Source organism: Talpa occidentalis, unplaced genomic scaffold, assembly GCF_014898055.3.
Source record: "Talpa occidentalis isolate TD23 unplaced genomic scaffold, MPIMG_talOcc4v2.1 talOcc4.6, whole genome shotgun sequence".
In the NCBI taxonomy this organism is placed as follows: domain Eukaryota; kingdom Metazoa; phylum Chordata; class Mammalia; order Eulipotyphla; family Talpidae; genus Talpa; species Talpa occidentalis.
Window position 1 is genome coordinate 84,621,923 of NW_023604972.1, and position 27,907 is coordinate 84,649,829.

The 27,907-nt window shown below is 37.7% G+C and overlaps 1 protein-coding gene across 4 annotated transcripts in view; it reads left to right on the forward strand.

Moving 5' to 3' along the window:
- The window catches only part of ERBIN (erbb2 interacting protein), a 111,285-nt gene that overhangs the window by 18,060 nt on the left and 65,318 nt on the right, over positions 1–27,907 (forward strand). For all 4 annotated transcript variants that reach the window (XM_037530183.2, XM_037530180.2, XM_054688470.1 and 1 more), the window contains exons 2-4: positions 14,553–14,600; positions 17,277–17,474; positions 18,481–18,598. In XM_037530183.2, coding sequence (XP_037386080.1) covers positions 17,286–17,474; positions 18,481–18,598 — 307 coding nt within the window. In that variant the 5' untranslated portion in view covers positions 14,553–14,600; positions 17,277–17,285. The remainder of the gene's footprint in view (positions 1–14,552; positions 14,601–17,276; positions 17,475–18,480; positions 18,599–27,907) is intronic.

A 27,907-nucleotide genomic window follows, 5' to 3' on the forward strand; every position in this document is an offset into this window, starting at 1 on the left:
TTTTGTCATAATAACACAAGGTTCTGTTGTTGACATTTAATAGTTGATCCCCATTTTGTGTGTGTGTGTGTGTGTTTTCAAACTGTGTAAGTGGAATCATGTAGTTTGTAGCTTTTGGGATTGGTTTTTGTGCTCAGGCTAATTTCCTTTCATTTCATCAAAGCTTATAGTGATAATTCTGTCATTTTTATTGCTGAGTGATTATTTGGGATGACTGTAATATCAGTTTATTTAGACATTTCACATTGAAAGACCTGGGTTAATTTCACTTTTTAGCTGTTGTGAATAAAGTGAACATACATGTACAGAATGTTTCTAGAATAGTCTTAAAGTTTGTATTCTCACCAGCAGTATATCAAAAGATCCAGTTTTTCCACATCCCTGGCAGCATTCGGTGGTGTTTGTATCTTTCTCCTTTACCATACTGGTATCTTACCATAGTTTTACTTTGCATTTCCCTAGTGGTTAATGATGTTGAACATCTTTTATGTGCTTATTTCTTATTGGTATGTTCTTCGTTGCAGTGTCTCTGTTCATGTCTTTTGCCCATTTTCTAATTGTTGAATTTGGAGTGTTCTTTATAATTGCCTAGATACTGGTTCTTTATGAGCTATGTAGTTTGCAAATACTTTCTCCCAATCTATAGCTTGCCCTTTTTATTCTTTTCAGAGGTTCTTCTGCAGAGCAAGAAAAAATTCATGGGTTGTAGTTTATCAATCTTTCATGGATTGTACTTTGTTAAATCAGAAATTCTCTGGCTATTGCTGTATCATGAGATATTTCTCCTATATATTTTTCCCATTATTTTATGGTACTACATTTAAATCTGTGATCCACTTGGAGTTAATTTTTGTATGAAGTTGAGGTCAAGGATTTTTTTTCCTGGCTTATGGATATCCAGTTGCTTCAGTACCATTTCTTGAAAAGGTTATTACATTCTTCTTCTCTTGCTTTTGCATCTTTGTTGAATAAACACTTGAGAGTATTTGTATGTACAGATTTTTTTTTAACATAAGGAAAGCTACAAATGGAAATAAAAATCACATGCAATTTCACCTTCCTGAGATAATCACTATTAGTATTTTGTTGTGTTTCTTTGCTTGCTTGTGTGTGTGTGCATGAAGTTGTGTACTTTTTGTTTAAGTAAACTGTTACCAGTTTTGTTTTTTATTATGGGTGATTTTCTATTTATGCATAAAATAAACCATTTTAATGACTATAATTTTCTCATTTGTAGCTCTGCTGTAACTTATTGATGGAGTTTTATAATTTCCTCCATTATTTACATTCTTTAGTATTCACATAGTGAATAGATTCTCAGTATATACATGCTAAATTAACTTAGACCTATTTATTATACTGATCATATTTTTTTAAAGATTTGTTTATGCATGCAAGAGCTGGGGTACAGGCCAGAGATGTGAGGGGGGTGAGAGGATTCACCAGAGACCGAGTGGGGAACAGAAGAGGCAGACTGAATGAAATACACTGCTGAGGGGAGCAGCAGGCAAGACAGGAGAGGTCTGCTGCGCCATGTGGGTTTCTCTCTGGCGGGTTTCTCTCTGGCCGGCTGGGGATGGAATTCCTGCTGCAGAGGCTGCGGATTCCGTCATAGTGCAGTTCTTAACCCCTTGTGCCACCAGGGAGGCCCTATACTGATCAAACTTACCTTAACAAGACAAAATAAAATTCTGCTCTACCTTTTATCCTCTCTTTTACATACTATATTCTGCCATTCATTGAGTGTATACTAGTATTGGTTACTTTTTAGTAAAATATATTCCTTTTATTTGTGTACAATGTGAAGAAATCTCAGTGTATCAGTTTACAGAAGACACTTTCTTCTAAAACTTAAATGTAGTTTCACCTATGTAGTATACTTCCCATGTAGAAGCAAGGTGTTGAGGCAGATTTCCAGATGATAATATAAAATTCAGATTCCATCATCTCCTACCTTTAGTAGCTAATATATAACCACAACATTTAAACACCTTGCTTGTGCTAAGAAATATTCTCAACTCAGGAGAGGACAAGAAACAAATACATGAAGTCTGACTTGATTCTATTCCTAGTCTGTTAGTAGCCCAGCTTTTATTCTGGTAAATGAAGAAACTGAGACATATGGGCGGGCATTCCTTGGCCATGATCCTTTGTGTTGTTCAGCCTTTACGCATTTATTTTGCTGTGTAATCTTTTAGTTTTTTGTTTTTGGTTTGTTTTTTGTCTGTTTGAACATCTTTCTAAATGATACTTTCAGGGCAGCTTTTTTAAAAAAAAAAATTCATTTTGCCCTATTCTTTTACCAGATGATAAAATCAGATCTCTATATGTTCAACTTGACTATTTTTAATATTTCTTCCAGAATTTAACTTTTGAGGGGTTTTAACAATATGTGTATATTACAGTTAACAGAATAAGAAAATCAGGTCCAATGGGTAAAGGTATATATGACTTTTACATAATTTAGCATAGCTACTGAGATAGAACATCAGATTTAGCTAGGCTTCCTGGGAGCCAAGGTTCTCATTATCCTAAATAAAGAAATATATCACAAGTTCTCCAGAGGAGACAGAGATTTTCCTCACGTTAAATTCTAAATGGTTTCTAAAATGTGAATTCTCCTATGTAAGAGCTACTGAGTAATGAATGGACAGTGCTGGTGTAACAGTTTTTTAACAGGACACATCCTATAGCTTTCAGGCTTTTTTTAAGATTGCTTTAATGAAAAGAAAAGTATATAATATACAAAATGGGTTATATATGAGGAAAGGCTAATGTACTTCACAAATTAAGACTTTTTAGTACATTGATTTGAGGGAAAAATCACTGTGGGTGATACAGCATTTTTAATGCTATACCTATCATTGTTACCATTTGGACTTTTATAACCGGTGGCATACAATTTCAGGATTTTACTTTCTAATGAGAGGTTGGTATATCAGAATTCTGTTTTATTGATTTGGAATTTAAGATTTGAATTCAATTGAGAAAGTGGTATATTTATTGTGTTAACAAGTTGACAAGTATTTATGTCTGACAAGGAGACCATTTCTGCTTTACAGTGGGTACTTGCTATTATAAAGCTTGTAGATTCTTTAGGAGTCAGGTTTAGATTTGCTGCTGGCATCTAATGCAGGTGCTTTGCCGAGACCACTAAAAATACTAAGAAAATACAATACAGATAATTTTGACTTAAGAGATTTTTGAGATTTCCAGTATAATCAGTCACATATCTGTTGGGAAAAAAATCCTCATAATCCCAAAAAGTGTCAAATTTTGGGCAACATGGTGTCCCAGTTTTGCCAAATTGAGGTAGCAAAAAAAACCAACAACAACAAAATCAAAAACTTCTAGGTAGTTGAAAGAGTGAGGTGTTGCAGAGACGTATTAAATAATATCCTTTAATGCTAAATAGTAGCATGTTGAAATGTGTGTGCCACTGACAGCAGTTCTTCCAATTAATGTACAGCCATTCCTTTTTTCACAAAAGTATGCAGTGGGATTAGTTGTTTATTCTTAACTGTTTGATTTTTTTCAGGTCAGTTTTAGATTCACAGCAAAACTGCACATAAGGTACAGTGGTGATATCCCATATGCTTGCTGTTTTCACAAAAAATCATTGCTATCCCCATTATCACCATCCCCCAGCAGAGCAGCTCATTTTTGTTAGTATTAATGAGCCTGCACTGACACATAATTTTAACCCAACATTCATGGTTTACTTTAGCTTCACTCTATAGCTTTGGACAAAAGTATGAGTAGTTTTACTGCTCTAATAATTCTTTGTGTTCTGTCTGTTCATACTTCCTTCACCACTGCCTCCTAATCCTAGAAATCTCTGTTAGCTGTATCCATAGTTTTTGCCTTTTTCTAGACTGTCATATAGGTGAAATTATATGTATATACATAGCTTCTTCAAATTGACTTCTTTCCTTTTGTAGTATGATTTTATTCAACCATGTCTTTTCATGGTCTGATAGCTCATTTCTTCACCTACTGAAGGACATCCTAATTGGTTCCAGGTTGTGACAGTTATGAATAAACTTGCGGTTAAAATCTATGTGCAGGTTTTTTGTGGTCATAAGTTTTCAGTTCTTAAAATGTTAGCATGTGACTGAGGGACACCTAGAGACTTCTATTAGGGGTCCATGCTCTAAAGGGATCTGGTTATCCATTTGCACAAAGGCATATAAAGTAGACTCTTTATGTGATAGATCTTTAATTAGATTAATGTTCATAGACCTAGAAGAGAAGGTATTCCTAATAATAGTTTCCCAGTAACACCCCCCCCCCCAAATTACCCATCCTTTCATGTGCAAATGCTCAGCCAAACAGAGTCAGCCTGAAGCAGGGTCATAGAGCCCTCAGAATTTGCCACAAGTTTAAGGCACTTCTGATGAGCAACAGCAAGAAAGGGGTAAGGCAGGTCATAGAAAGCTGAGACAAAAAGGAGAAAAAGAAAATGCAAAATCAATATGCAAAGATAATGGCTGCCAATCTCTCTACCAAGGACTAGAAGCAACCTCTCCACATGTCTTTTATTCATATGTCTTTTTCTGGTGTCTCTACATGTTTCTCCTCTGTGTGTCTCCTCCCACGTCCCCTCAAGTGCCTGGATACAAATCAAAGCCAGTGAAGCAAGAGCCCCAGAGCCCACCTGCCTTCTGTATTATATAGCTTCACATAGCTGCTCAGCTCTGCCCCTAGTTCTCACTCCCCTCACTTAGGAAGTCACTTTCATGACACATCAGAACCTGTAGTCAAGGATTGACATAGGTAGAATTTTTCTGCAAATGCATGTATAGTGGACTGTTGAGCCAAGAGGGCTGGGCTCAGGAACCCTATCTTTACAAGCTAATTAAGCAGTGAAATAACTTCATCTGTAAAATAGGAATAAAACAGAACTACACTTAACACTTGAACAATTTGGGTTTAAACTTCTTGGGGAAATATATGTAGATTTTTTTCCTTGCCTTGACATTCACACATCCTACCAACCCAGACGTGGGTTGGTTGAATCTTTGTATGTAGAAACCAATACATATGGACTACTAACTATGCATTTATATGTGGGTTTTCCACTGCAGTGTGTGTGTATGTGGGTGGGTGGGGGCTGAGGAGGGCTGTGTCAGTTTGGTGCTCCTAATCCCCAAATTGTACAGAGGTCTACTGTACATCGTAGGATTATTCTGAGAAAAAAATCAAGGTTATGTATGCATAGCAGAGTACCTAACCCAGAGAAGCAATCAGTAAATGTTCATTGTTGTTTTTCTTTTGCATCATCAAATAGTGAGACATAATTCTTAAAACTAAATTTAAATTCTGACTTAAAGACATAGCCACTTCTTACAACCTTAGGCATGCCAACAGGAGTTTCTAATTCTGCTTTGGTTAAGTGGAATACTTTATAAAATTTTGCTCTACCATAGGATTATTAATGTTTTTATTAACTTACATTATTATATAATATCTTTTAGTTAATATCCATAATTAATATACATTCTTTATTGTGATTTCTTACACTTGGAGTTTCTTCAGAGTCCAGATACTGTTTTCATATATGATAGCAGCAAAGATAATTATTTTTTGGTATTCAGAAGTATTCTTACCAGAATCTTTATCAGTTGCTTTTTTTTTTAAGATTTATTTATTTATTTATACATACATACATACGTACAAGCACTGGGTGCAGTCAGAAGCACGGGAGGGAATTCACCAGAGTCAGAGCGGAGAGCAGAGCAGGCAGAGTGACGAAGTACACTGCTGAGGGGAGCAGTGGGCGGCAGGAGAGGTCTGCGCGCCATGTGGGACCCTCACCCGGTGGCCAGGGATCGAACCGGTGCTGCAGAGGCTGTGTGGCTTTGCAACCCAGCACTCAACCGCTGCGCCACCGGGGAGGCCCTATCAATTGCTTTTTATCAAATCCTTAACGGTGTGCCATTTTAACACTTGCACTTTAGTCTGATTTTTAATAATGAATATTATTAAATAATATTCATTTAATAATTAAGGGATAAATTCCTTTATCTCTTGTTATGTATCTAAGTCATTTGGGGTCAGAGAACCACTTTTTTTTTTTTTGTTACCACAACACCCTTTTGTAGTAAGGCAGTCAGTAAATACGTAACTAATTATATGGTTAAAAATTAGAAAAAATAGGGCCTCCCCGGTGGCGCAGGGGTTGAGCACTGGGTTGTGAAGCTGCCTGCAGCCTCTGCAGTGCTGGTTCGATCCCCGGCAGCTCCCCGGCTGCTCCCCGGCTGCTCCCCGGCTGCTCCCCGGCCACCGGCCACCAGAGGAGGGTCCCATATGGCGCGCAGACCTCTCCTGTCGCCTGCTGCTCCCCTCAGCAGTGTACTTCGGTCCTTCTGCCTGCTCTGCTCCCCGCTCTGGCTCTGGTGAATTCTCTCACCCTCCCGCGCTTCTGACTGTACCCAGTGCTTGTATAAATAAATAAATAAATCTTTAAAAAAAAATAAAAGTTGTTTGGAGATGGTCAGAAATAAATAAATAATGGTGGAATTTCAAATGAGGTCATGCTTTTCAACAGGTTTGGCACAGTTTCTAGGGCAGTGTACACACTGCATAAAAACATTTTATTTATAGATAGCTTTATTTAAAATACCACTTAAAGAGATAAAGAAGTAATTAACATGATGACATTGCTGGCGGAATGAGGAGTCGGTAGTAAGGTAAAAAGCTTGACTTAAGGAAAGGATTTGACTCAGAAGTGTTACTGTCTGCAACCCAAAAGGGTGCGTCTTTGCCTGCTAGGGAAAGAAGTCATCAGAGAGTGCTAAGTGTAGTTGAACCAGGCAAGGCCTTTTAGAGACTCATGCATGAGGGAACCAGTGCTGGAAAGAAGAATGTAGTCTGGTTCCTTAATGAGAGGAGGAGATATTTAAAGAATGGGTTCATGAAGCGGGGTGGAGTAGAGTAGCAGCATAGCTTGTTCTGGGTTGGGCTGGCTGTACCTGGGCATGTGCTGATGGTTCACACTCCAGCTGTGTGTGTGGGCTTTGACTTTCTCCCTCCAGGAAATTGTAAGATAAATCATTACTCAAGATATAATGCTGTTTTGCCTAGCATGATACCTTTGGTCAGTCTGGTGGGCCAAATTGTTTAGACAGGGCTCTCTAGTCCATTATTTAGTCCATTGGCTCAAACAGGATTTGGAGCAACTCTTATCCTACCACCTTACATTTTCTTTTACCTGGGTTGAGTCAGTAGTAATATTGTATAAAGGTAAATTGGAGTTAGATTTTGGAGTTTGGGGCTATAAGTAACTTAAAAGGGAAAAGGGAGGAAATAAAATAATTCTAATGAAAAAAGGCAGGTGCTGAGAAAATGGGTTTAGGAAATCATTTTGGAAATTGCTATGTTAATACATAATAGTGGCATTAATGAGATTCAGATTCTAGAACTGAAAAATTCAATACTGTGTTCTAATGTGCTTCACAGCACATCAGTAGTAAGAAATAAACTGCAGGAATGCTCTGTTAATAATTGAGAATATTTTCTAGTATAAATTTTTTTACCTGAACAACAGGTGATGGTGTAAAAATTGTGGGATTTGTAACAAAATATATGACAATAGCATGACATAAAAGAGTAAATGTAAGTATAAATTACACCCTTAAATGTCTTAGATTATATGAGAAGTTATATTATTTGAAGGAAGACTATGAGGAATTAAGAATTAGGGACCTCCTTGGTGGTGCAAGGGGTTAAGACGCAACCTATTCAGCTATCCACAGCCACTGCAGCATGAGTTCAATCCCCAGCCCAGGGAGGTGACCCACATGAAGCAGCAGACCTCTCCTGACTCGCCCGCTGCTCCCCTCAGCAGTGTATTTCAGTAGATCCGCCTGTTCTGTTCCTCACTATGTCTCTGGTGAATCCTCTCGCCCCCTACACCTCTGGCCTGTACCCCAGTTCTTGTATGCATAAATAAATCTTTAAAAAAAATTAAAAATTAAGAATGTGTATTCCTAGAGCAATCAAGAAAGTATGTTTATAGGCCATAAAAGGAGATATTATATGAGTAACTTTATTAGAAGGCAGAAAAAAAATAATGTAATAGACTTAAAATTAAGCCACATCAATAATTATATTAAATTCAAATGGTCTAAACCTATCAAAATATTGTCAGGTTGGATTAGAAAAACAAGATCAACTATATGTTACATACAAATAGACATGAGTACTGTTTCTTGCCTAGTAATCGGATGACACATTAAATTGGTATAAGCAAGTCACAGGGTCAACCCAAAATCAAGGTGTGAGGGCATGGACCAAGTCTCTTGATCATAGGTGGCGTTAAAAACATTGTGATCATGTTTCTTAATTTACACTGGGTAATAAGAGGAAACAAGTGATTAGAGATTTTACCATATTTACATTTTAACATGTTAACCTGCCAGAAAGCACAAGATCTTTAGATCTAAGATAGGATGCTTTACTCACTGCAAAATCAGCAACCAGGGCACTATAGACTTATAATCTAGCAGTTTCACTCACATGAGAACTAAAGCCTGTGTTCTCATAACAGTTGCTCATAAATATTATAGCACTCTTAATCAGGATAGGTTGCCTTGGTGAGGGTGTGGCACACTGGAAAGTGGCACATGGGAACTTTCTGGCATGATGAAGAGATTTTGTATTTTGATTGCTATTGGTTACATGAACATACACAGTTGCCAAATTACAAGGATCTGTCCACCTCATCATGCAAATTATCTGGAAATATCTGTAAATGTGGAAGCTCAGTAATTGAAATATGTCTGTTTACTACTTTATTCCACAGTAAGATCTTTTTAGATACATTTAGGCTAACCATTTGATATGAAAGTTTAATATGAAAGTTTAATTTATAGTTCTGATGTTGAGAAACTTTCAGCTTTCTACTGGATCAAAATTAGGCCAATAATGATTTTTTTTAAAGATTTATTTATTTATGCATACAAGAGCTGGGGCACAGACCAGAGATGCGGGGGGATGAGAGGATCCACCAGAGACAGAGTAAGGAACAGAACAGGCAGACTGACTGAAATACACTGCTGAGGGGAGCAGTGGGCGAGATGGGAGAGGTCTCCCTCGCCATGCGGGTTTCTCCCTGGCCAGTTGGGGATCGAACTTGCACTGCAGAGGCTGTGGGTGCAGTGCTTAACCCCTTGCACCACCAGGGAGGCCCAGGCGTTGATGATTTTATAACCATAAATGTGAAACTATGCTATTTCCTCATTTATTGCTGTATATGTTGTAGACGCAATATAGTATATTAATTTTATGATGCATTTTATAATATTTTCTTTACATAAATTGTTTACCTTTATTATCTGTCATATTCCTATTTCCGTTGTTTACTATTTATGTACTTTAAGTGGTTAATAATAAATGCCTTGGAACTAATCACAGATGTCACTTACAGATAAGCACACACTGATGGCTGTAATTAAAGTAAAATGATCTTAGATGATCATTTAAATACCATCAAATAATGTAAGTGCATGACTGTGGGGGAACTCAGGGAACCCAAACTGTTAAGGGGTGCATGTTCTAAAAGCAGTCCAGCCATCTGCATGCTCAAAGGAAAGTATGAAAGATTTTTTAATAGAATTGGTGTGCATAGAGAAAGAGAAAAGAAAGGATATTCCTTATAAAACTCCAAAAACTAATCATCCGCTTATGGGCAAATACTCAGCTAAATAGGCTTGGCCTGAAGTGGGGCTGCTGAGGCCTGAAAGCTTGCCACAAGTCTAAGGTACCTATAGTAAAGAACCACAAGAAAGAGATTGGGCAGGTCTTAAGAGCTGGGACAAAAGGAGAGAGTCAGAATTCAAAATATACCATGTAGTCCAACATGTGGTTAAGATGATGGCTGCCATTATCTCTGTCAAGGACCAAGAGCAGCCTCCCTACATGTCTCTCTCCCAAATTTTTCCTCCATATATCTGTCCCTGTCTCTGTTCCCCATGTCTTCCATGTGTGTCTCTCGGTGCAAGTCACAGTCAAAATGCAAGAGAGCACAGCACACATGTTCAGTGATATGCCATGGATAGCTGCTTAACTATGCCCTGGTTCCCATGGACCTCCTCATTCAGAAAGTCAGGTTCATGACATGCTGAGAGTTGGAAATCCTGGGTGCCTGAAATCTCTTCAGTGAACAGGGGTGGAATCTATAAAAGTAAAAAAAAATGGTGGAGCTCATCCAGGAGGTCATTCCTATGCTCAGAGTTGCTTCTTACAGTTTCTTTATCAATAGCTGTGGGCACATCTGCAGGGCCGTTGTAGTGCCATTTAATTCCTAACTCAGGAAGATCACTCCAATATAAGATTTCTCTTAAATCTGGCCAAGTATATCTTTTGATCTTTTTAGAATGATAGGGGAATATAGCAAACTTTAATTTTAAAGGCATTGCAGTGATTTAACTTTTCAATTGTTATAATTCCCAAACTGAAAGTTTGTCACAATAATAGTAAACGAGGGCCTCCCCTGGTGGTGCAGCAGTTGAGTGCAGGGCTGCGAGGCTGCCTGCAGCCTCTGCAGCGCCGGTTCAGTCCCTGGCTACCAGTGAGGGTCCCACATGGCGCGACAGACCTCTCTTGCCGCGCCCGCTGCTCCTCTCAGCAGTGTATTTCGTCGCTATGCCTGTTCTGTTCCCCACTCTGGTTCTGGTGAATTCTCTCACCCTCCCGTGCTTCTGACTGTACCCAGCGCTTGTATAAATAAATAAATAAATCTTTTAAAAAAAATAGTAAACGAGGAGGAGGAGGGAAAAAATATGGTGATTTGAGTATAGATGAAATAAGATTAACCATTTGTTAATTATTGTTGAAAACAGTTGAAACAAGTTAACATCAGCATGCATAATAAAGAATCACAAGTTTTATACCTAATTTCCTAAATCATATTATCTAGCGAGAAGGTGTGGTAATCTATGTTTTTGAAAAATAGCCTAAGTGAGTTTTGTTCTACTATTTATACCATTGCATTAAAGGTTTCTTTTGTTTTCTTCCTCATGAGTAGCTTTTTTATTGGCAGGCGATTTTGCTAGGACTGTCTATGAATGGTTGCCTAAATCTTTTTATAAGTTTGTCAATGGGCTCTTTTATTATTCTCATTTGCCTACAAATCCACTGCTGTGACTCTCCAGTCACATTTTGTCCTCACTGTTCCTTTATTTTTCTAATGTCTTTTTAGCCAAACTGCCTGAGTTGTGTGTATTTGCTCTGTTCAACTATCCTCCTTTTTTTGGAATGCCTTCCACACAGTGTTTTGTCTCTACCACTCTGTGATAAGTTATCTTGTCAAGATAATAAGAGCTTCACTTAGCTATACATTGGCAGGTCTGTGTCCTCATTATCATAGTTGATAATATCTTAGGACTCAAGTCATTGAGCCTTCTCTCCTTTCTGTCTACTCTCATGCCCTTGATGCTTTCATTCAATTGCTTTAAATATATCAAGTACATGACTTCCAAATTTATATCTTTAGCTTGGATTTCTCCCCACATTTCTGAGTACCCATATTCAACTGTCTACTCAGGATCCTACTAGGACATCTTTCATGTACTTCAAACTAGAAGTTTCAAACTTCTCTTTCCAACCTACTCCTGCCATTCTTACTTCATATTAGGTTATTGGCAATTCCGTTCTACCAGATAATTACATATGTTGGGAGTATGTTGAATTCAGTGTCCATCTTTGCTTGTTATGCCCAGAAAGGCTTTTTGTTGTTTTTGTGCCATCTACTAATGTGTTACAGGTCAGGGAGAGGGGCCCCAGAATCCCCAAACCTGCTCCCTATCTCTAAATAGGTTCTGCCATTGCCGCATTAAGACAAAACATACTCTAGTGTGTAAGACCTTTAATGGCAGGGAACTTTAATACAATTACTGTGCAATACAGAAAAGGGGAAGAATGGGAAAGAATAAAGTTTCCAAAGTTTCGAGCGCCCGAAGTTACCCATCCTCTCGTGGGTAAATGCCAAGCTTGACCAGATTGACCCAAAGCAGGGCCACTGATGCCTGAAAGCCTACCACAAGTCTAAAGCACCTTCTGGTGGAGACCCATACACAGGGCTAAGACACAGCCAGACAAGTCTGGAAGGAAAAGAGCAAAATCAAAATCAAGATATAAACTGCCATTGTTTGACCTCCCCAGGGGTCCCTCACCTTCATCTGTTTCAGCCAGTCCAAGACCATGAAGGAAGCACAGCTTCTTCACATGTCTCTCTGCTCCATGTGCCTCCTCCAGGTCTCCTTGGTCCTCCTCCAGTCTCTCTAGCTTCGTCTCCTCCCTGCTTAGTTCCACCCTCCCTGGGTGGGGCAGGGAACTTGGAACCACCCCTTTTCCTGGGCACCACCCTGTTACATATGTAGAATTTGCAGAGATGGTTACATAACTCAATCCTAAACTATTTACCATAGGAGACAAAAAACTTAGTATACTTAGGGTGACTAAAAATTCTGAAACACATTTATTAATGTCACTGAACTTTTTTGTAGAATAGCTTTTTATTTTATATTAAAATTTATTGATGTAACATTGGTTATAGTATATAGATTTCAGGTGTAGAGTATTGTAGATCAACATCTGTTTATACTATATTTTTATGCTCTCCACCAAAAGTCTAATTTCCATCCTACACCATACAGTTGACCCCTTTTACCATTTACCCTCTCCTCCCTTCTCTCTGGTAACCACTATTTAGTTCTTACAGCCTAGGAGTTTTTGTTTTGTTTGTTCATTTGTTTATCTTCCACATATGAAAGAAACAGTCTGATTTATTTAAGTTAGCATAACTTGGAAGTACATATGTCACTTTGAATTAGTGTTCTTATCATCCTAAGACCAATACCCAGAAGTGGGTTAGGATAGTTAGATCATACAATGTTTTATTAATATTTTGAGAAATATCCATACTGTTTTCCATGGTGGATGCACCAATTTGCATTCCCACCTGCTGTATATGAGGGTTCCTTTTTTCCCCCAAGTTGTCTCCTAACACTTGTTGTTTCTTGTCTTTTTGATAATAGCTGTCCTCACAGCTGTGAGATGTTATTTCATTGTTTTGATTTCCTTGATAATGAGATGATGAACTTTTTAATGTTTTTGTTGTACATTGTATGTATTTTGGAGAAGTATCTAATCAGATCTTCTTTTTGTTATTGAGTTGTGTGAATTCTTTATCTATTTTGAATATTAATCCTTTGTTGGATGTATGATTTGCAAGTATCTTTTCCCATTCAGTAGGTTGCCTTTTCATTTGAATAGTTTATTTCATTGTGCAGAAGCTTTTTAGTTAGATGTAGTCCCGTTTATTTTTTTGTTTCCCATGACATTGGATTTGAATCCTCAGACATCTCCAAGTTTAATGTCTAAGAGCTTCTCTCACCTGTTTCTTCCTATGTATTTTCTGGTTTCAGGTCTTAACATTTAAATCTTCAATTCATTTTTAATTAATTTTCAGATATCACTGAATATGTAAGAAAAAGTTTATTTACAATGTGTTTACTTTTTGTTAATGCTATTATTTCAGGCTGTCTCAGTGGAATGTGTTGCTGTAAATGCAGAAAACTAGCCATGGTTTTAACAAGTAGGGAACTTAGTTTTTTTAATTTACCATGAAATCCAGAAGTAGGTTGTAGTTAACATTGATTCGTTGCTTAGCAGTGCTTTAAGAGACCTCCAGCTTGTTTTGTCTTTTTACTATGTGTTGTTATTGATTGTTGATTATTTTGTTTTTTCACCCCTGTCCTTTCCTTATTGGTTGGTTTTTATCTTCACTCTTGTTGACTTATGGTCCTGGTATAGTTGTTGCACAGGAGACATCATGTTCACATCTATCCCTTTTAAGGAAAGCAAATGTTTCCTCAGAACCAACTGGCAAAGTAGATTTCAAAGTGTATATAATGGATTTTAATTGTGTCGTCTGTCCTCTTTCCGCCTTTCCCTACTCTGAAAAACTCAAAAAGTATTCCTGAATAAAATAAAAGTTCTGGATAGGAGGAGTAGATTCCAACAAGCAATCAGCAGTGCCTGCCCCACAGAGCCAGAAAACTACTAAATTTAAGTATGTTTGGTGATTAGAGCTTATTTGCTTGGAAAACTTTTATTTCTCACTAACTTCAAATAAATGGGCCTTTAATGGATGGATACAGCAGGTCCTCAAGTAATGTTGCCTTGTTATAATATTGGTAAGACTCCCCGCAGATGTTGAACAAAATGATGTTATTGAGAACCTGTTTTTCCTATATATCATTTCTTTCAAAGTCACAGCTTCTAAGAACCAAGATGATTTTGAGTGAGGACTTACCATATAAATTATGTAATAGAGTTGAATACTTTAAATAGTTAACAAGCATTGAGAACAGTGTAGTTACTGGTTAAAAAGTTAGCCATTTATTTAGAAGTTAGCAAACTTGTATGGGTACATTTGTGAGAATTTTACTCTTTAAATAAGAAATAAGAAAAATTTCTTAAAGTCACAGTAATTTATTCTCAATTGTTAATCTTATTTTTTCTCAAAATTTTTTTTTTTCCCATAGAATGTTGACTCAATTAAGAAACATCAGGGAGACAAATTCAACCCCGTGGTAAGTAGCTTTAATTTCTTTGGTTACAAAGTGTATGGCTTATTATTAAGTCTTTTTTCTTGATATAAGATTAGAATATTTTCTGTTTGATTAGAATATTTTTTTAAAGGAAACTTGCACATTGATATTTATTGAAAAGAGTATTTTATTTTATTTTTTTTAAGATTTACTTATTTATTTATATAAGCACTGGGTACAGTCAGAAGCGTGGGAGGTGAGAGAATTCACCAGAGCCAGAGCGGGGAACAGAACAGACAGACTGATGAAATACACTGTTGAGAGGAGCAGCGGGCGAGACAGGAGAGGTCTGCACGCCATGTGGGACCCTTGCTGGCGGCCAGGGATGGAACCAGCGCTGCAGAGGCTGCGGGCAGCTTTGCAGCCCAACACTCAACCGCTGCGCCACCAGGGGAGGCCCTGATAAGAATATTTTTACATTTACTATATTAAGTCATTTATAAGGTTGGTTTTAAATATCATGACACTGCAATTCTAATTAGCAGTCCCCGTTCTTCAGATAAGGCTAGGCTTTGTCCCATGGTTTACTTCTTTGTGGTATTGTGTAGGGAGGATTGTTTTTTTAGGTATTGTTACTCATTTTTCTTTCGTATGGTACTTTCTTCCTCTGCCCTCAGTAATTAAGGTTCCCCTTCCTTTCATGTCAATCAGCAGTTTTTAATCTGCTAAATTAGAACCCACTGAATTTAATCTGAGATCTGAATTGCTTTCTTTACATTCTCTGTTCACAGAAAGTTTTCCTTTGAAATGTATGCTGTTTTTGCAGCTTTCTAGAGTTAAGCAGTTAACCTTCCTTTTCTGAATTCATTGTCTTTTCCAAGAAGTTCTATAATTTCTGACCATCTGTCTGCAGTGTGATCATGACAGAATAATCGTGGAGGTGGTTTTATCTTCAGTAACAGATACTCTGCCCTTTAAACTGCCTTATACCTTTACTGTCTTGTACAAATGACAACATCTAAAATAAATACACTCTCTTAAATCACATATATTTGGTAGTAACACATTATATCCTGTAGTCTCATCTAGGCATTTTACCCCAAACCCATTATGACTTCTAGGAAGTGCATTTTTTAAAGCCATATCTTCCAAGTTCTTTGATCCTACTGATGTTTTGAAAAGGTTTTGGTTTTGGTGAGAGTAGGAGTCCTTGGATTACTTCTAAGAAAGTTTCGACAGTTACTTTTTCATTTGTACATGATGGGTTTATCCAGTAGATGAAAACATTTGCACAGACACAGGCAGGTGAAGGTTACATTTTAAAAGGATAGCTTTATTGGGGCCCGCCTGGTGGCGCAGGTGGTTCAGATGAAGCACCATGAACCTATCCGCAGCCACTACAGCACAAATTCTATCCCCAGCCAGGGAGGTGACCCACAGGGCACAGCAGACCTCTCCTGTCTTGCCCACTGCTCCCCGCAGCAGTGTATTTCAGTCAATCTGCCTGCTCTGTTCCCCACTCTTGTCTCTGGTGGGTCCTCTCACCCCCACACCTGGCCTGTACCCCAGTTCTTGTATGCATAAATACATAAATCTTTTTTTTTTTAAAAAATGAAAGGACAGGTTTATTAGGAAAAGGAGAAAGAAAAAGAGAGGCCATCTGCATAGTCACAGATGGGCAGGAGAGGTGCCCTTTGCCAGAACAGAAATTGTACTGATACTGTGTTCTTTTGGGGATGGGTTCATTCCTTTGTGGAATTATTATCTATTGCTAGATTAATTGCTTCTAGGGTGTCACTAGGTTGATTTGTAAGGACCTGTGATTCTCTATAATGACCCTCAATCTCTACATCTCCACCTTTGGTCTGCAAAGAGCAGCTCTCCTGCCCATCTGTGACCATGCAGGTGGCCTCTCTTTTTCTTTCTCCTTTTCCTAATAAACCTGTCCTTTCCTTTTTTTTTTTTTTTTTTTTAACAAAAAGATGATTGGTATTGAGGGCTGGTTAAGAAGACCTGAAAACAGCTTTGTTTTCCCTGCTTCCTACTCAGTACTGTATAGGCAAGTCCTTAATTAAGCAACAACTGTTAGTCAGAAATTAAAGAACTATCTTTGTTGTATTAGGTCTTCCCTTATTGTGGGTAAGCAGACTTGTAAAGTATGGTTCTTACAGAACTATGTAGGATTTAATGGATTGGGATTATTGATTTGATTAGATCATTTTGCAAAGATCAAAATTGCTTGAACTTAATTTGAAATTCAGAATATATAGATTTCGGGCCTCCCTGGTGGCGCAGCGGTTGAGCCCTGGGTTGCGAAGCTGCCCACAGCCTCTGCAGTGCTGGTTCGATCCCCGGCTGCTCCCCGGCCACCGGAGGAGGGTCCCACATGGCGCGCAGACCTCTCCTGCCGCCCGCTGCTCCCCTCAGCAGTGTGCTTCGGTCCTTCTGCCTGCTCTGCTCCCCTCTCTGGCTCTGGTGAATTCTCTCACCCTCCCTCACTTCTGACTGTACCCAGTGCTTGTATGTATAAATAAATAAATAAATCTTAAAAAAAAAAAGAATATATATATTTTGATAGTAAAATAATGTTAAGTGCGTTTCACTGGCTATATATATGGGAGGAGGTATTTATCAGTGATATAAATTTTGATAAGTTGATTGAAATAATTTGCTTTGAAAAGCATTTTAACTAAATTCATTTTTACTTGCATATTGCAGTGTCTAAAAATGACTACAAAACGAAGTTTGTTTGTGCGTTTGGTACCATGTCGTTGTCTACGAGGAGAAGAGGAGACTGTCACCACACTTGATTATTCTCATTGCAGTTTGGAACAGGTTCCCAAAGAGATTTTTACTTTTGAAAAAACTTTGGAGGAGCTCTACTTAGATGCTAATCAGATTGAAGAGCTCCCAAAGGTATCTTAATACTGTCTTTTAAGAATTGCTTTGGTTATTTTTATGTCTAGAAATGCTGTTCCCAGTATTGCCACAATGTGCAGATATATGTGTGTACTTTTCTCTATTTTTGGTTTAATTTTATCTTCGCGTATGCAGCACAATTAATATTTTTTAAAGGTTTTAACCTGGTATTTCTTCATTACTTACTGAATATTTGTCCACAAAACTTAAATGTTTACATTTAATTCCAGTTGTTTTATAGTCATTAAGGTAATAAGACTACACAGTTTCTTCAGCCAGTAAGTAGACTGGTTGACATCCATATGGATGTCAACTGAGAGGATTATGCTAAGCAAAATAAGTCAAGAAAAAGACAAATACTGTATGATTTCACTCATATGTGAAATATAAAGAAACACAATCAAAGGAACAGAGAAAGCCAGTCGAAAACATACTGTTTTCACCGCTCTAGTGTTTTCACTGCTCTAATTCCTCAGTGTTCCAATTTTTTTGGGCATGGAGTTAGGAAGTGATCTATTTACTTACTACTACCTTTGGTTACATGTATTTTTAGATCACATTTCATTATTGTGCTTTTAGTGTAACAGTGTATTTGTTCCTTATTTGTTTTGTCTATCCTCCCAAATTGTTGTATAAAATCAGTAGTACTTATTGTTTTGATTTAAATTGTATAGACTTTGATTTTGGATTAAGGATGCTTGACATACAAACTCCACAGTTTACCATTTTTAATAGTCATTTATTTTTTACTGCCTCAACAGAGACTACAGCCGTATGTTTATTCTCGCTTAGTGCATTGTTCTCAGGGCAGAAGGTTGAGGCTGTAAATTATTCTGTTATTTTTTGTGTGTTCGTATTGTATCCATAATAGCATACAACAATGAGCTCTTTGGTATTTGTGTAGGTATAATTTACTGAGTTTTAATATTATTGTATAAAAGTTAATATGTGAAATATTTAAGGAATTTTAAATAATCAAAATCTTTTCCTCTCGTTTCAATAGCAACTTTTTAACTGTCAGTCTCTGCATAAACTCAGTTTGCCAGACAATGACTTAACAGCATTACCAGCAGCTATTGCAAATCTCATTAATCTCAGGGAACTGGATGTCAGCAAAAATGGTAAGATTCCCCCCCTAACTTTTTATACTTGGGAACATACTATATTACTTAGATTTCTACTGTGGTTTAGCAAATAAAAAGTGACAAAGTCAGATAGTAATATATTGGGGTGTTAGAAAAATCATGACACATTTTTGCAACAAATGGCACTAGTTCATTTTTGAAAGTGCTGGAGTCATTCACATCTATGTTATTGCTACTCATTTAACAGTGGACAGTTCTAGCTTCATTCTAAAAAAAATTGAATGATTTGGTTGAGTTTTGATTTTACAAGTTGAAGATGGAAGCCCAAACTCTGCATTTTGCCATATTTTACTGTTTTACTTCCATAAAGGGAAGAGTACATGTCAAACTTGTGAAATGTTGCATAAAGGGTATGGTTACAATGCTCTACAAGTACATCAGTACCAAAGATGGTTCATGAAATTCTGTGCTGGTGATTTTGATCTCAACAATGCTCCTCGGTCAGGGAGACCCACTGAGGTTAATGATGACAAAATAAAAGGCATGGATTGAGTCAAACCCACATTATACAACATGAAAGATTGCAGAAACGTTGAACATGCGTCAGTCATTCATGACCACCTGAAAAAACTGGCATACGTGAGCAAGCTCGATATTTCAGTTCCTGTTGAACTCAAAGAAGTTCCTTTGACACATAGAAACATCAGCAATATGCTCATTACATGTCAGGAAAGCAATCCTTTTTTGAAGCGACTGATAACTGATGATGAGAAGTGGATTGTTTACGACAGTGTAGTGCTCAAATGGTCTTGGTCCCGACATGATGGTTCACCTCAAACAACATTGAAAGCATACACTCGTCAGAGGAAAGTTATGTGCTCAGTGTGGTGGGATTTTAAAGGTGTCGTGTTTTTCAAGCTCCTACCAAGAAACCACAATCAATTCGAGTGTGTACTGTCGGCAATTGGACAGTTAGAACGAATCCATCATCCAGAAACATCCAGGGCTCATTAATCATAAAGGAGTTGTGTTTCATCACATCAACATGAGACTATGCACAAGTTTGATCACCCATCAAAAATTATTGGAGCTTGGAAATGGGATGTGTTGCCACATCCCCCATACTTGCCTGACCTTGTGCCATCAGACTTCTACTTGTTTAGTTCTTTTTGAAACCCCTGTGAGGTATAACGTTCAATTCAGATAATTCAGATGATATTGTAAATCAGTACCTTGTTCAGTTTTTCGCCAATGAAGCCATCGTTCTGTGAATGAGGAATCATGAAGCACACTGAAAGATGGTCAAAGATTATGGAACAAAACAGGCAATATATCATTGATCTTTGTTCCTTATATAAGTAAGTAACCTCTGAAAGACATAGAAAAAATGCGTCATGATGTTTCCAGCAATCCAGTATTTAAATGATCTTTGATAGCTTAAAGCTAAGTAGAGAATAAGTGTAATAAATTGTTATTGACCTTTTAATTATTTAAAGTGTTATGGATACATATGTGTACATATTCATATGTTCTTAAATTTTTGTTTTTATATTCCCTGCCCTGTTTATAATGATTAAAAAAAAGAGTAACAACTGCAGTGTCCATTGTTGATTACACACATTTTATAAATCCGTAAGTGTGGAAAGTAATGTAGCGCCCCATCAATACTATTGCCAGTGTAGTGTGTTAAAGGTTAAAAAAAAAGTTGTGGGGCCTCCCTGGTGGCACAGCGGTTGAGCACTGGGCTGCGAAGCTGCCCGCAGCCTCTGCAGCGCCGGTTTGATCCCCGGCCACCGGCGAGGGTCCCACATGGCGCACAGACCTCTCCTGCCGTGCCCACTGCTCCCCTCACCAGTGTATTTTGTCAGTCTGTCTGTTCTTCTCCCCGCTCTGGCTCTAGTGAATTCTCTCACCCTCCCGTGCTTCTGACTGTACCCAGTGCTTGTATAAATAAATAAATAAATAAATAAATAAATAAATCTTTAAAAAAAAAAAAAAAAGGTGGTGTAACTTTTTAATGAATTAAACATCCAGCAAATACTTACTGAGAGATTACACTGTCCCAAGTACTTTCTTAGAAGCTACGATTACAATTAATGATGAGAAGCAAAAGATATATTTCACATGCTGAGGTGTTTCTTTGGCAGGATAGAGAAGCAGACACATGAAAAATTTAGAATGGACATACATTTATTATAATTTAAAATGGGGATAATCAGAAGAGGATAAATTTTAAATGTTCTTCCTGAAGGTAGAACTTTTCAACATATGCTAAATACTAAGTCATGTTCAAGTAACTCCTTATACTATTCTTTATATAGTATATATTAATATATATTACAGTATAATATTATTTATGTGATAATATTCTCCAGTTATGATAATTGGAAGAAATATTTATCAACAAGTCCCCAGAAGTTAGTGCTAAAACTTAATAACCATATTCCAGAGTTACTTTTTATCTTGGTGATATGAGTATCCATCCCTCTGTCACATCATTTTTAAATTTCAGAACTTACCAAAACCACCTTAGGACCAATTAACAGAGTCATCCTGTTTTCGTGCTTGACAGTTAACAGCCACTGTGTCTGTCCATCTTCACCACAAAAGATATTTTGAAGCAAAATATAAATTTGTTGCATGCCTTCATTTAGTAATCCCTAATTATCTAAATGCAGACAATCCATATCAATAAGAAAATTATAAATTTCATAGGTAGATCATCAAATTAGCCCTTCTGGTATAAAGAAAAAATCCTCTTAAAGGATTTGTAATGTATTCATTCATATAGTTCAGGTGAAGGTTATAGCATTTAGTACCCTATTGGGTTTCAGTTGTCAATAGCCAATTGATTTTAGATTTGAAACTATTTTTTTTAATTTATTTATTTTATTTGTACAAGCACTGGGTACAGTCAGAAGCGCAGGAGGGTGAGAGAATTCACCAGAGCCAGAGCGGGGAGCAGAGCAGGCAGAAGGACCGAAGCACACTGCTGAGGGGAGCAGCGGGCAGCAGGAGAGGTCTGCGCGCCATCCATGTGGGACCCTCCTCCGGGGTGGCTGGGGAGCAGCCGGGGATTGAACCGGAGTCGCAGAGGCTGCAAGCAGCTTCGCAACCCAGCGCCCAACCTCTGCGCCACCAGGGAGGCCCAAGATTTAAAACTATTTTAATTGACTCTTGAATTATTTAATTTAAAATTAATTTTGTTATAAATTAAATAATTTCATTTTAATAAAAATATGTAAATTGAATTTATGTATAATAGTAAACCTTTTCCCCCTCTTATTAAAAAATTTTATCCCCTAGTGAAAAGTCTACTTAATTGATAATATAACCATGAATTCACCCATTGTTAGCATTTTGACGTATTTGCTTTCTCTGTTAATGTGGTTGGTTATGAAAAATTTGAATTTCCTTATTCACACATTTGATTAATAGCTTGCTTAAAGAAAAGGTTGGTATACTCACTGTGTATTAGTATAGTGTTTATCAGATTTTTAAATCACTATGTTTTTATTTACTATTCAGGTGATTGATCACTAATATTAGAGATAGCTGAGAGTTTCATCTTATATTCCGAATGAAAAAAATGAATAATCCCTAATTTTCTATAGTAATCTAGTTCTCCTTTTGAATAGTCTATAGTCTGGCATCAACCCTCTTATATGTGTCTCTGTATTAGTTTTATCTAGTAATCTTAATACATCAGATTGAATAATATTTTTATATTTATTTAGCTATATGTCCTGCTTGAAAGAAAGCAAGAAATATATTGTGCCATACTTTATTAATGCTTCAGAAGTTGTATTTATTTAAAAGCACTTTAGGGTTTTTGCTTTTAGATTTTCTTGGTTTCTAATCTTTTGTAAATAGTTCTTCCAGTGTCTTCAACTGGCCAGGTAATATGGTTTAGTGATTAAAACACTTACTCAGGAATGCGAATAATTGTAATTTGGTCATTGCTTCTCTTTTTTTTGTCTTGTTGTTATATTTGGGGTTTACTTTAATTCTCAGTCATTTTGTAATATTATCGGTATTACCATTCCCCTCCCGGCCTCATGTAGCTACTAACCAGTCTGTGTATAGGAGGTATATAATATGAAAGTGCTAATATTTAACTTTGTTTTAGAAGGAATTCACTATTTTCAATCATTTGTATTCTGTAATAAAACTGAAATTTTAATTTATGAGCTGTAGTTTGCTTTTCCCTTTTGTGTTTAAAGTTTTGCTTTATTGTTAGCCTTTTAAAGAAATAAAATGTTCAGTAAGCTACTATCCCAAGTCATTGCAAATAGCAGCTGGTGTAGGTGAAATTATCTTGTGTTGTGTTGAAGTATGACCTTTTTTAAAAAAAAAAGATTTGTTTATACATACAAGAACTGGGTTACAGGCCAGAAGTGGTGGAGGTGGGGGTGGATAAGAGAATTCACCAGAGACACAGTGGGGAGCAGGACAGACAGATGTACTGAAATACACTGCTGAAGGGAGCAGCGGGCAAGTCAGGAGAGGTCTGCTGCGCCATGTGGGTATCTCCCTGGCCGGGAATCGAACTCATACTGCAGTGACTGCGGACAGCTTCACAGTGGTGCGTCTTAACCCCTTGTGCCACCAGGGAAGCCTGGCCTATCTTCTTGAGAAGACTAAATAAAAATTATGATTAAAACATCTTGGAATGGTTGATGGGAGAAATCGTATGGTGGAGAAGTAAAAAAAGTAAAGACTATGTTACTGTTAATTCTCCTGTATGAGTAAGTGAATAAAAAGACAGGAATTATAAAGCACATAACAGAAAAAGTAGCTCAGATCTTTCTGTCTGATGTGGAAATGTTAACAGATCAAGAAGAAGAATTGAAAATTCTTCAAAGTAGAAAGCAGTTCATCGAACCTGAGAAAATCTGATGATTGGGGACATACTGTTGGAAAAAGCTCTTCATTTAAGCTCAGAGAAGTTAAGTTGATTACAAAGGAAATTACCATTGTTGAGGAAGTCACAATTTTTCTCTTGGGTTTTGAAATTTCTCATTTGCTTAATAGTTGATGTCAAGTTCAACTGTTGTGAAAAATCAGTTTAACTATGATAATGAAAGAAAACAAATTGTATGTTACACTGGAATTTAAAATTATGTTACCTGGAATTTAAAAATTAATATTTTAGCTGATGATCACTGGTCACCGATAGATGTGTTAATAACAAGACAATAATTGGGGGATATTCTCATTGTGTCTCATCACAGTCCTTACCACTCATGTTGTACCTGGACATAATCATGAATGTCATTTCCTAGACAATGTAATCATTTGAGTTTGTAATTCCTGCCTTAGACTCTATTGACTAAAACTCTGGGTTATATTCTGGTTTTTTTTTTTTTTTTGTTTGTTTGTTTTTTGCCATAGCATTTAAAATTAGGAACACCAGTAAGGAACAGCCGTTAACTCTGTTTCTACAATTAGAACATGAGGATGTTGATGCCTCCTACCGGAGATCACAGAGAACTCACCTATAGTTGAAATTACTCCATGGAGGGAGCAAAAATTCTTACCATATGGTTACATGAGTTAGAAAAAGATTTTTTTTAAAGATTTATTTATTTATGCATGCAAGAACTGGGGTACAGAGCAGAGGTGTGGGGTGTGAGAGGATTCACCAGACAGATTGGGGAGCAGAATAAGCGGATTGACTGAAATACACTGCTGAGGGGAGCAGCAAGTGAGACAGGCGCGGTCTGCTGTGCCGTGTGGGTCAGCTCCCTGGCCGGGGATTGAACTTGTGCTGCAATAGTTGTGGATAGCTTCGTAGTGCTGATGCCGAACCCCTTGTACCGCCAGGGAGGCCCTAAAATAAGTTTATTATAGGATCGGGGCTTTTGGTGACTTGGGGAAGGTTGAAGAATATGGATTTGCTGTGCATGGGATACTATCAAGAATTAGGCTTGGGGCCTCCCCGGTGGCGCAGTGTTGAGCGCTGGGTTGCAAAGCTGCCTGCAGCCTCTGCAGGGCCGGTTCGATCCCCGGCCACCTGCGAGGGTCCCACATGGCGCGCAGACTTCTCCTGCCGCCCACTGCTCCCCTCAGCAGTGTACTTCGTCACTGTGCCTGTTCTACTCTCCGCTCTGGCTCTGGTGAATTCTCTCACCCTCCCGTGCCTCTGACTGTACCCAGTGCTTGTATAAATAAATAAATAAATAAATCTTTATTTAAAAAAAAAAAAAGAATAAGGCTTGATGGCTGGGAGTCTTAATGAATCATATCTACCCTAGGTGTAGATTAGAGTGAAGCTAAAACTATGAATGATAAGGAATTAGCAGTCACTCATTAGTTGCGAGAAAGGGTGGCTTGGTATTTTGTGGCTTGGAAATATTCATATTTTGTCTTTGTTTAGATGTAAATGCTTTTGTCTTGTCAGTCACACGGCCTGGTCTGAAGTTGATGATATGTGAAATCATTTAATTCAATGTGAAAATACCAAGGGCCTCCCTTTGAAAATCAGGTGGATATCTCATAGTAGAATTAGAAACTAAGAGTACCAGGGCCAGCTCCTAGATGTTGAGTTGCTGTCTTTTTTTACAGAAAGGAGAGCGTTCTATTACTAAACAGAAGTAATACAAAGACAATAGCCACATAGTTTTGTGATGTCTAATGTCTAGTTATCATTTAATTTGAACCACAGAATCAAATTCTTTTAAAAAAAATATGATGATGAAGGAAGACTATTAATGTCAAGTGAGAATGAAAAAGAGTAGTTGAAACTGTTAGAGGATTAAAAAAGTAACTCATGAGGGGCCTCCCTGGTGGCCAAAGGATTAAGATGCAGCCTATGAAGCTGTCCACAGCCACTGCAGCCAGGGAGCAACCCACATGGCACAGCAGACCTCTCCTGACTCCCTCGCTGCTCCCCTCAGCAGTGTCCTTTGGTCAGTCTGCCTGTTCTGTTCCCCACTCTGTCTCTGCTGAATCCTCTCACCCACCGCGCCTCTGGCCTGTACCCCAGCTCTTGTATGCATAAATAAATAAATTTTTTTTTAAAAAAAGTAACTCATGATTCAGATTCTGCATACTTTATGTATGTACAAGGATAAAATAAGCCCTTAGGAGACTAGCTGAGCATTAAGGGTAGGCTTTGTTGAGAAAGCAACTTGAGGAAATTAACATGTAGATATTTGAGGTAAGAATGTACCAGAAAGACTGAAGAACTACTGTAAAGTTTGTGAAGTGCAAGTTCCATGGCATATGTGAGAAACTGAAAGGGTAGCAAACACATACAGAATAAAATGGGAGCATGATAGAAATAGAGATCAGAGAAGTAGATATTTGAAAGAGCACATAATGTAGGCATTTGTGTGTACTTAGGCATTTACTATTATTGAGATGAATGTATTTAGAAACTTTTGAGCAGTTTTCCAGAACATTACCTAATTTATATTTTAAAGGTTCACTCTGGTTATATATAGGAACACTATGGATACAAGAGTGAAAAGTGACCAATTTAGGTGCTATTTAGTCCTTTATGGTGATAATGGTGGAAATAGTAACATGTAGACAGATTCTAGATATACCTAGAAGATTTGAAGATTTCGTGATGAATTAGATGTGGGGTGTGAGCAAAGAGTCAGTGATGACCTCAGCAGTATTGGTTTTGCAAATGAAAGGATAGAATTGTGTTAGCTGAGATGGGACCATCTGTGGGAGTTGTAATCGTTAATGGAAAAAAATAAAAAAGTCATTTTTGAACGTGCGATATTTGAGATACATATCCAGTTCCTAGGGATCTGGAGTTAAGAGGAAACTATGCTAGCCAAACCTATCTGGGAGTTCCCTGTATATAGAAGGCATATAAAGCCGGAAGTTAGAGATAATCACTAAAGTCATGAGTGTAGAAGAAAAGAGGCCAAAAGAATGAGCCCTGGACCTCCCCGGTGGCGCAGCGGTTGAGCGCTGGGTTGCGAAGCTGCCCGCAGCCTCTGCAGCACCGGTTCGATCCCCGGCTGCTCCCCGGCCACCGGAGGAGGGTCCCACATGGCGCGCAGACCTCTCCTGCCGCCCGCTGCTCCCCTCAGCAGTGTGCTTCGGTCCTTCTGCCTGCTCTGCTCCCCTCTCTGGCTCTGGTGAATTCTCTCACCCTCCCACGCTTCTGACTGTACCCAGTGCTTGTATAAATAATAAATGAATAAATATTAAAAAAAAAAAAGGGGGGGTAAAAAAAAAAAGAATGAGCCCTGGAGGTACTACAGGAAAGGGAAAAAGATATGAAAAATACTATTGAAAGGGAACATTATAGTTAAGAAAGGAAACTAATAGAATGAAAATATGTTTTCTTTGCTACATTTTAACTTCTCAAGAAAAGGAACCATGGCCTAGTATCTATAGCGTAGTGTCTGAAACTTGATGCAGTGTAGTTAGTATATAATTGGTGAATAATATACAGGATAAATAATTTCAGTTTGGGACATATTTTATTTTAGGTACCTGATTAATATCTAATGGGTAGTTCTTCAGTTTGCTTTTGTTTTGTCTCTTTTCACCTTAAGAGTTTTGCAGCTTCCTGGCCAGTCATATATTAGAATTTAATTTAATGTTTGCTTATAATTAAACTCAGGTTCTGTATTTTTGGCATGAATACAATAGTGATGTTGTAAGTGCTGCTCAGTGCACCTCAAATTAGTTGCCACATGATTTTAACTGATAATGCTAACTTTGAAGTAATTTAAGGTGATGCTTATGGGTTTTCTGTACAGTAAACTCATTTTTTTTCCTGTTATAATTAGTAAGTATCCTTTAGGGAGAAACTGTGAGACTGTATTAATGTTCTATTACTCATCATTCTTTTCCTAGCTAGTTTTCATATTTATTGATAAGATTTGGCTAAACAGTTATTAGTGTCTTACTTGTCAGTTGTGATACCGTGTTACGCATTTTTTTATGACCTGAAAAATCAGTTCTATACTTGGTAGTGTGGTAAATTTGCTCACTTAGAATCATTTAATAATGGGGCTTCCCTGGTGGTACAGGCGGTTGAGTGCCACACTGTGAAGCTGTCCGCAACCTCTGCAACATGGGTTCGATCCCGCCTGGCCGGGAAGAAACCCACATGGTGCTGCAGACCTCTCCTGACTCGCCCGCTGCTACCCTCAGCAGTGTATTTCATCAGTCTGCCTGTTCTGTTCCCTGCTCTGTCTTTGGTGAATCTTCTCACCCTCCTGCTCATCTGGCCTGTACCCCGGTTCTTTTATAAATAAATAAATCTTAAAAAAAAAAAGAATCATTTAATAATGAAGGTGAGAGGCTTAAATGATTCTTTAGTGACAACCCTGTTGAATTATGTTATCATGTTATGAAGAAATGGCTTTT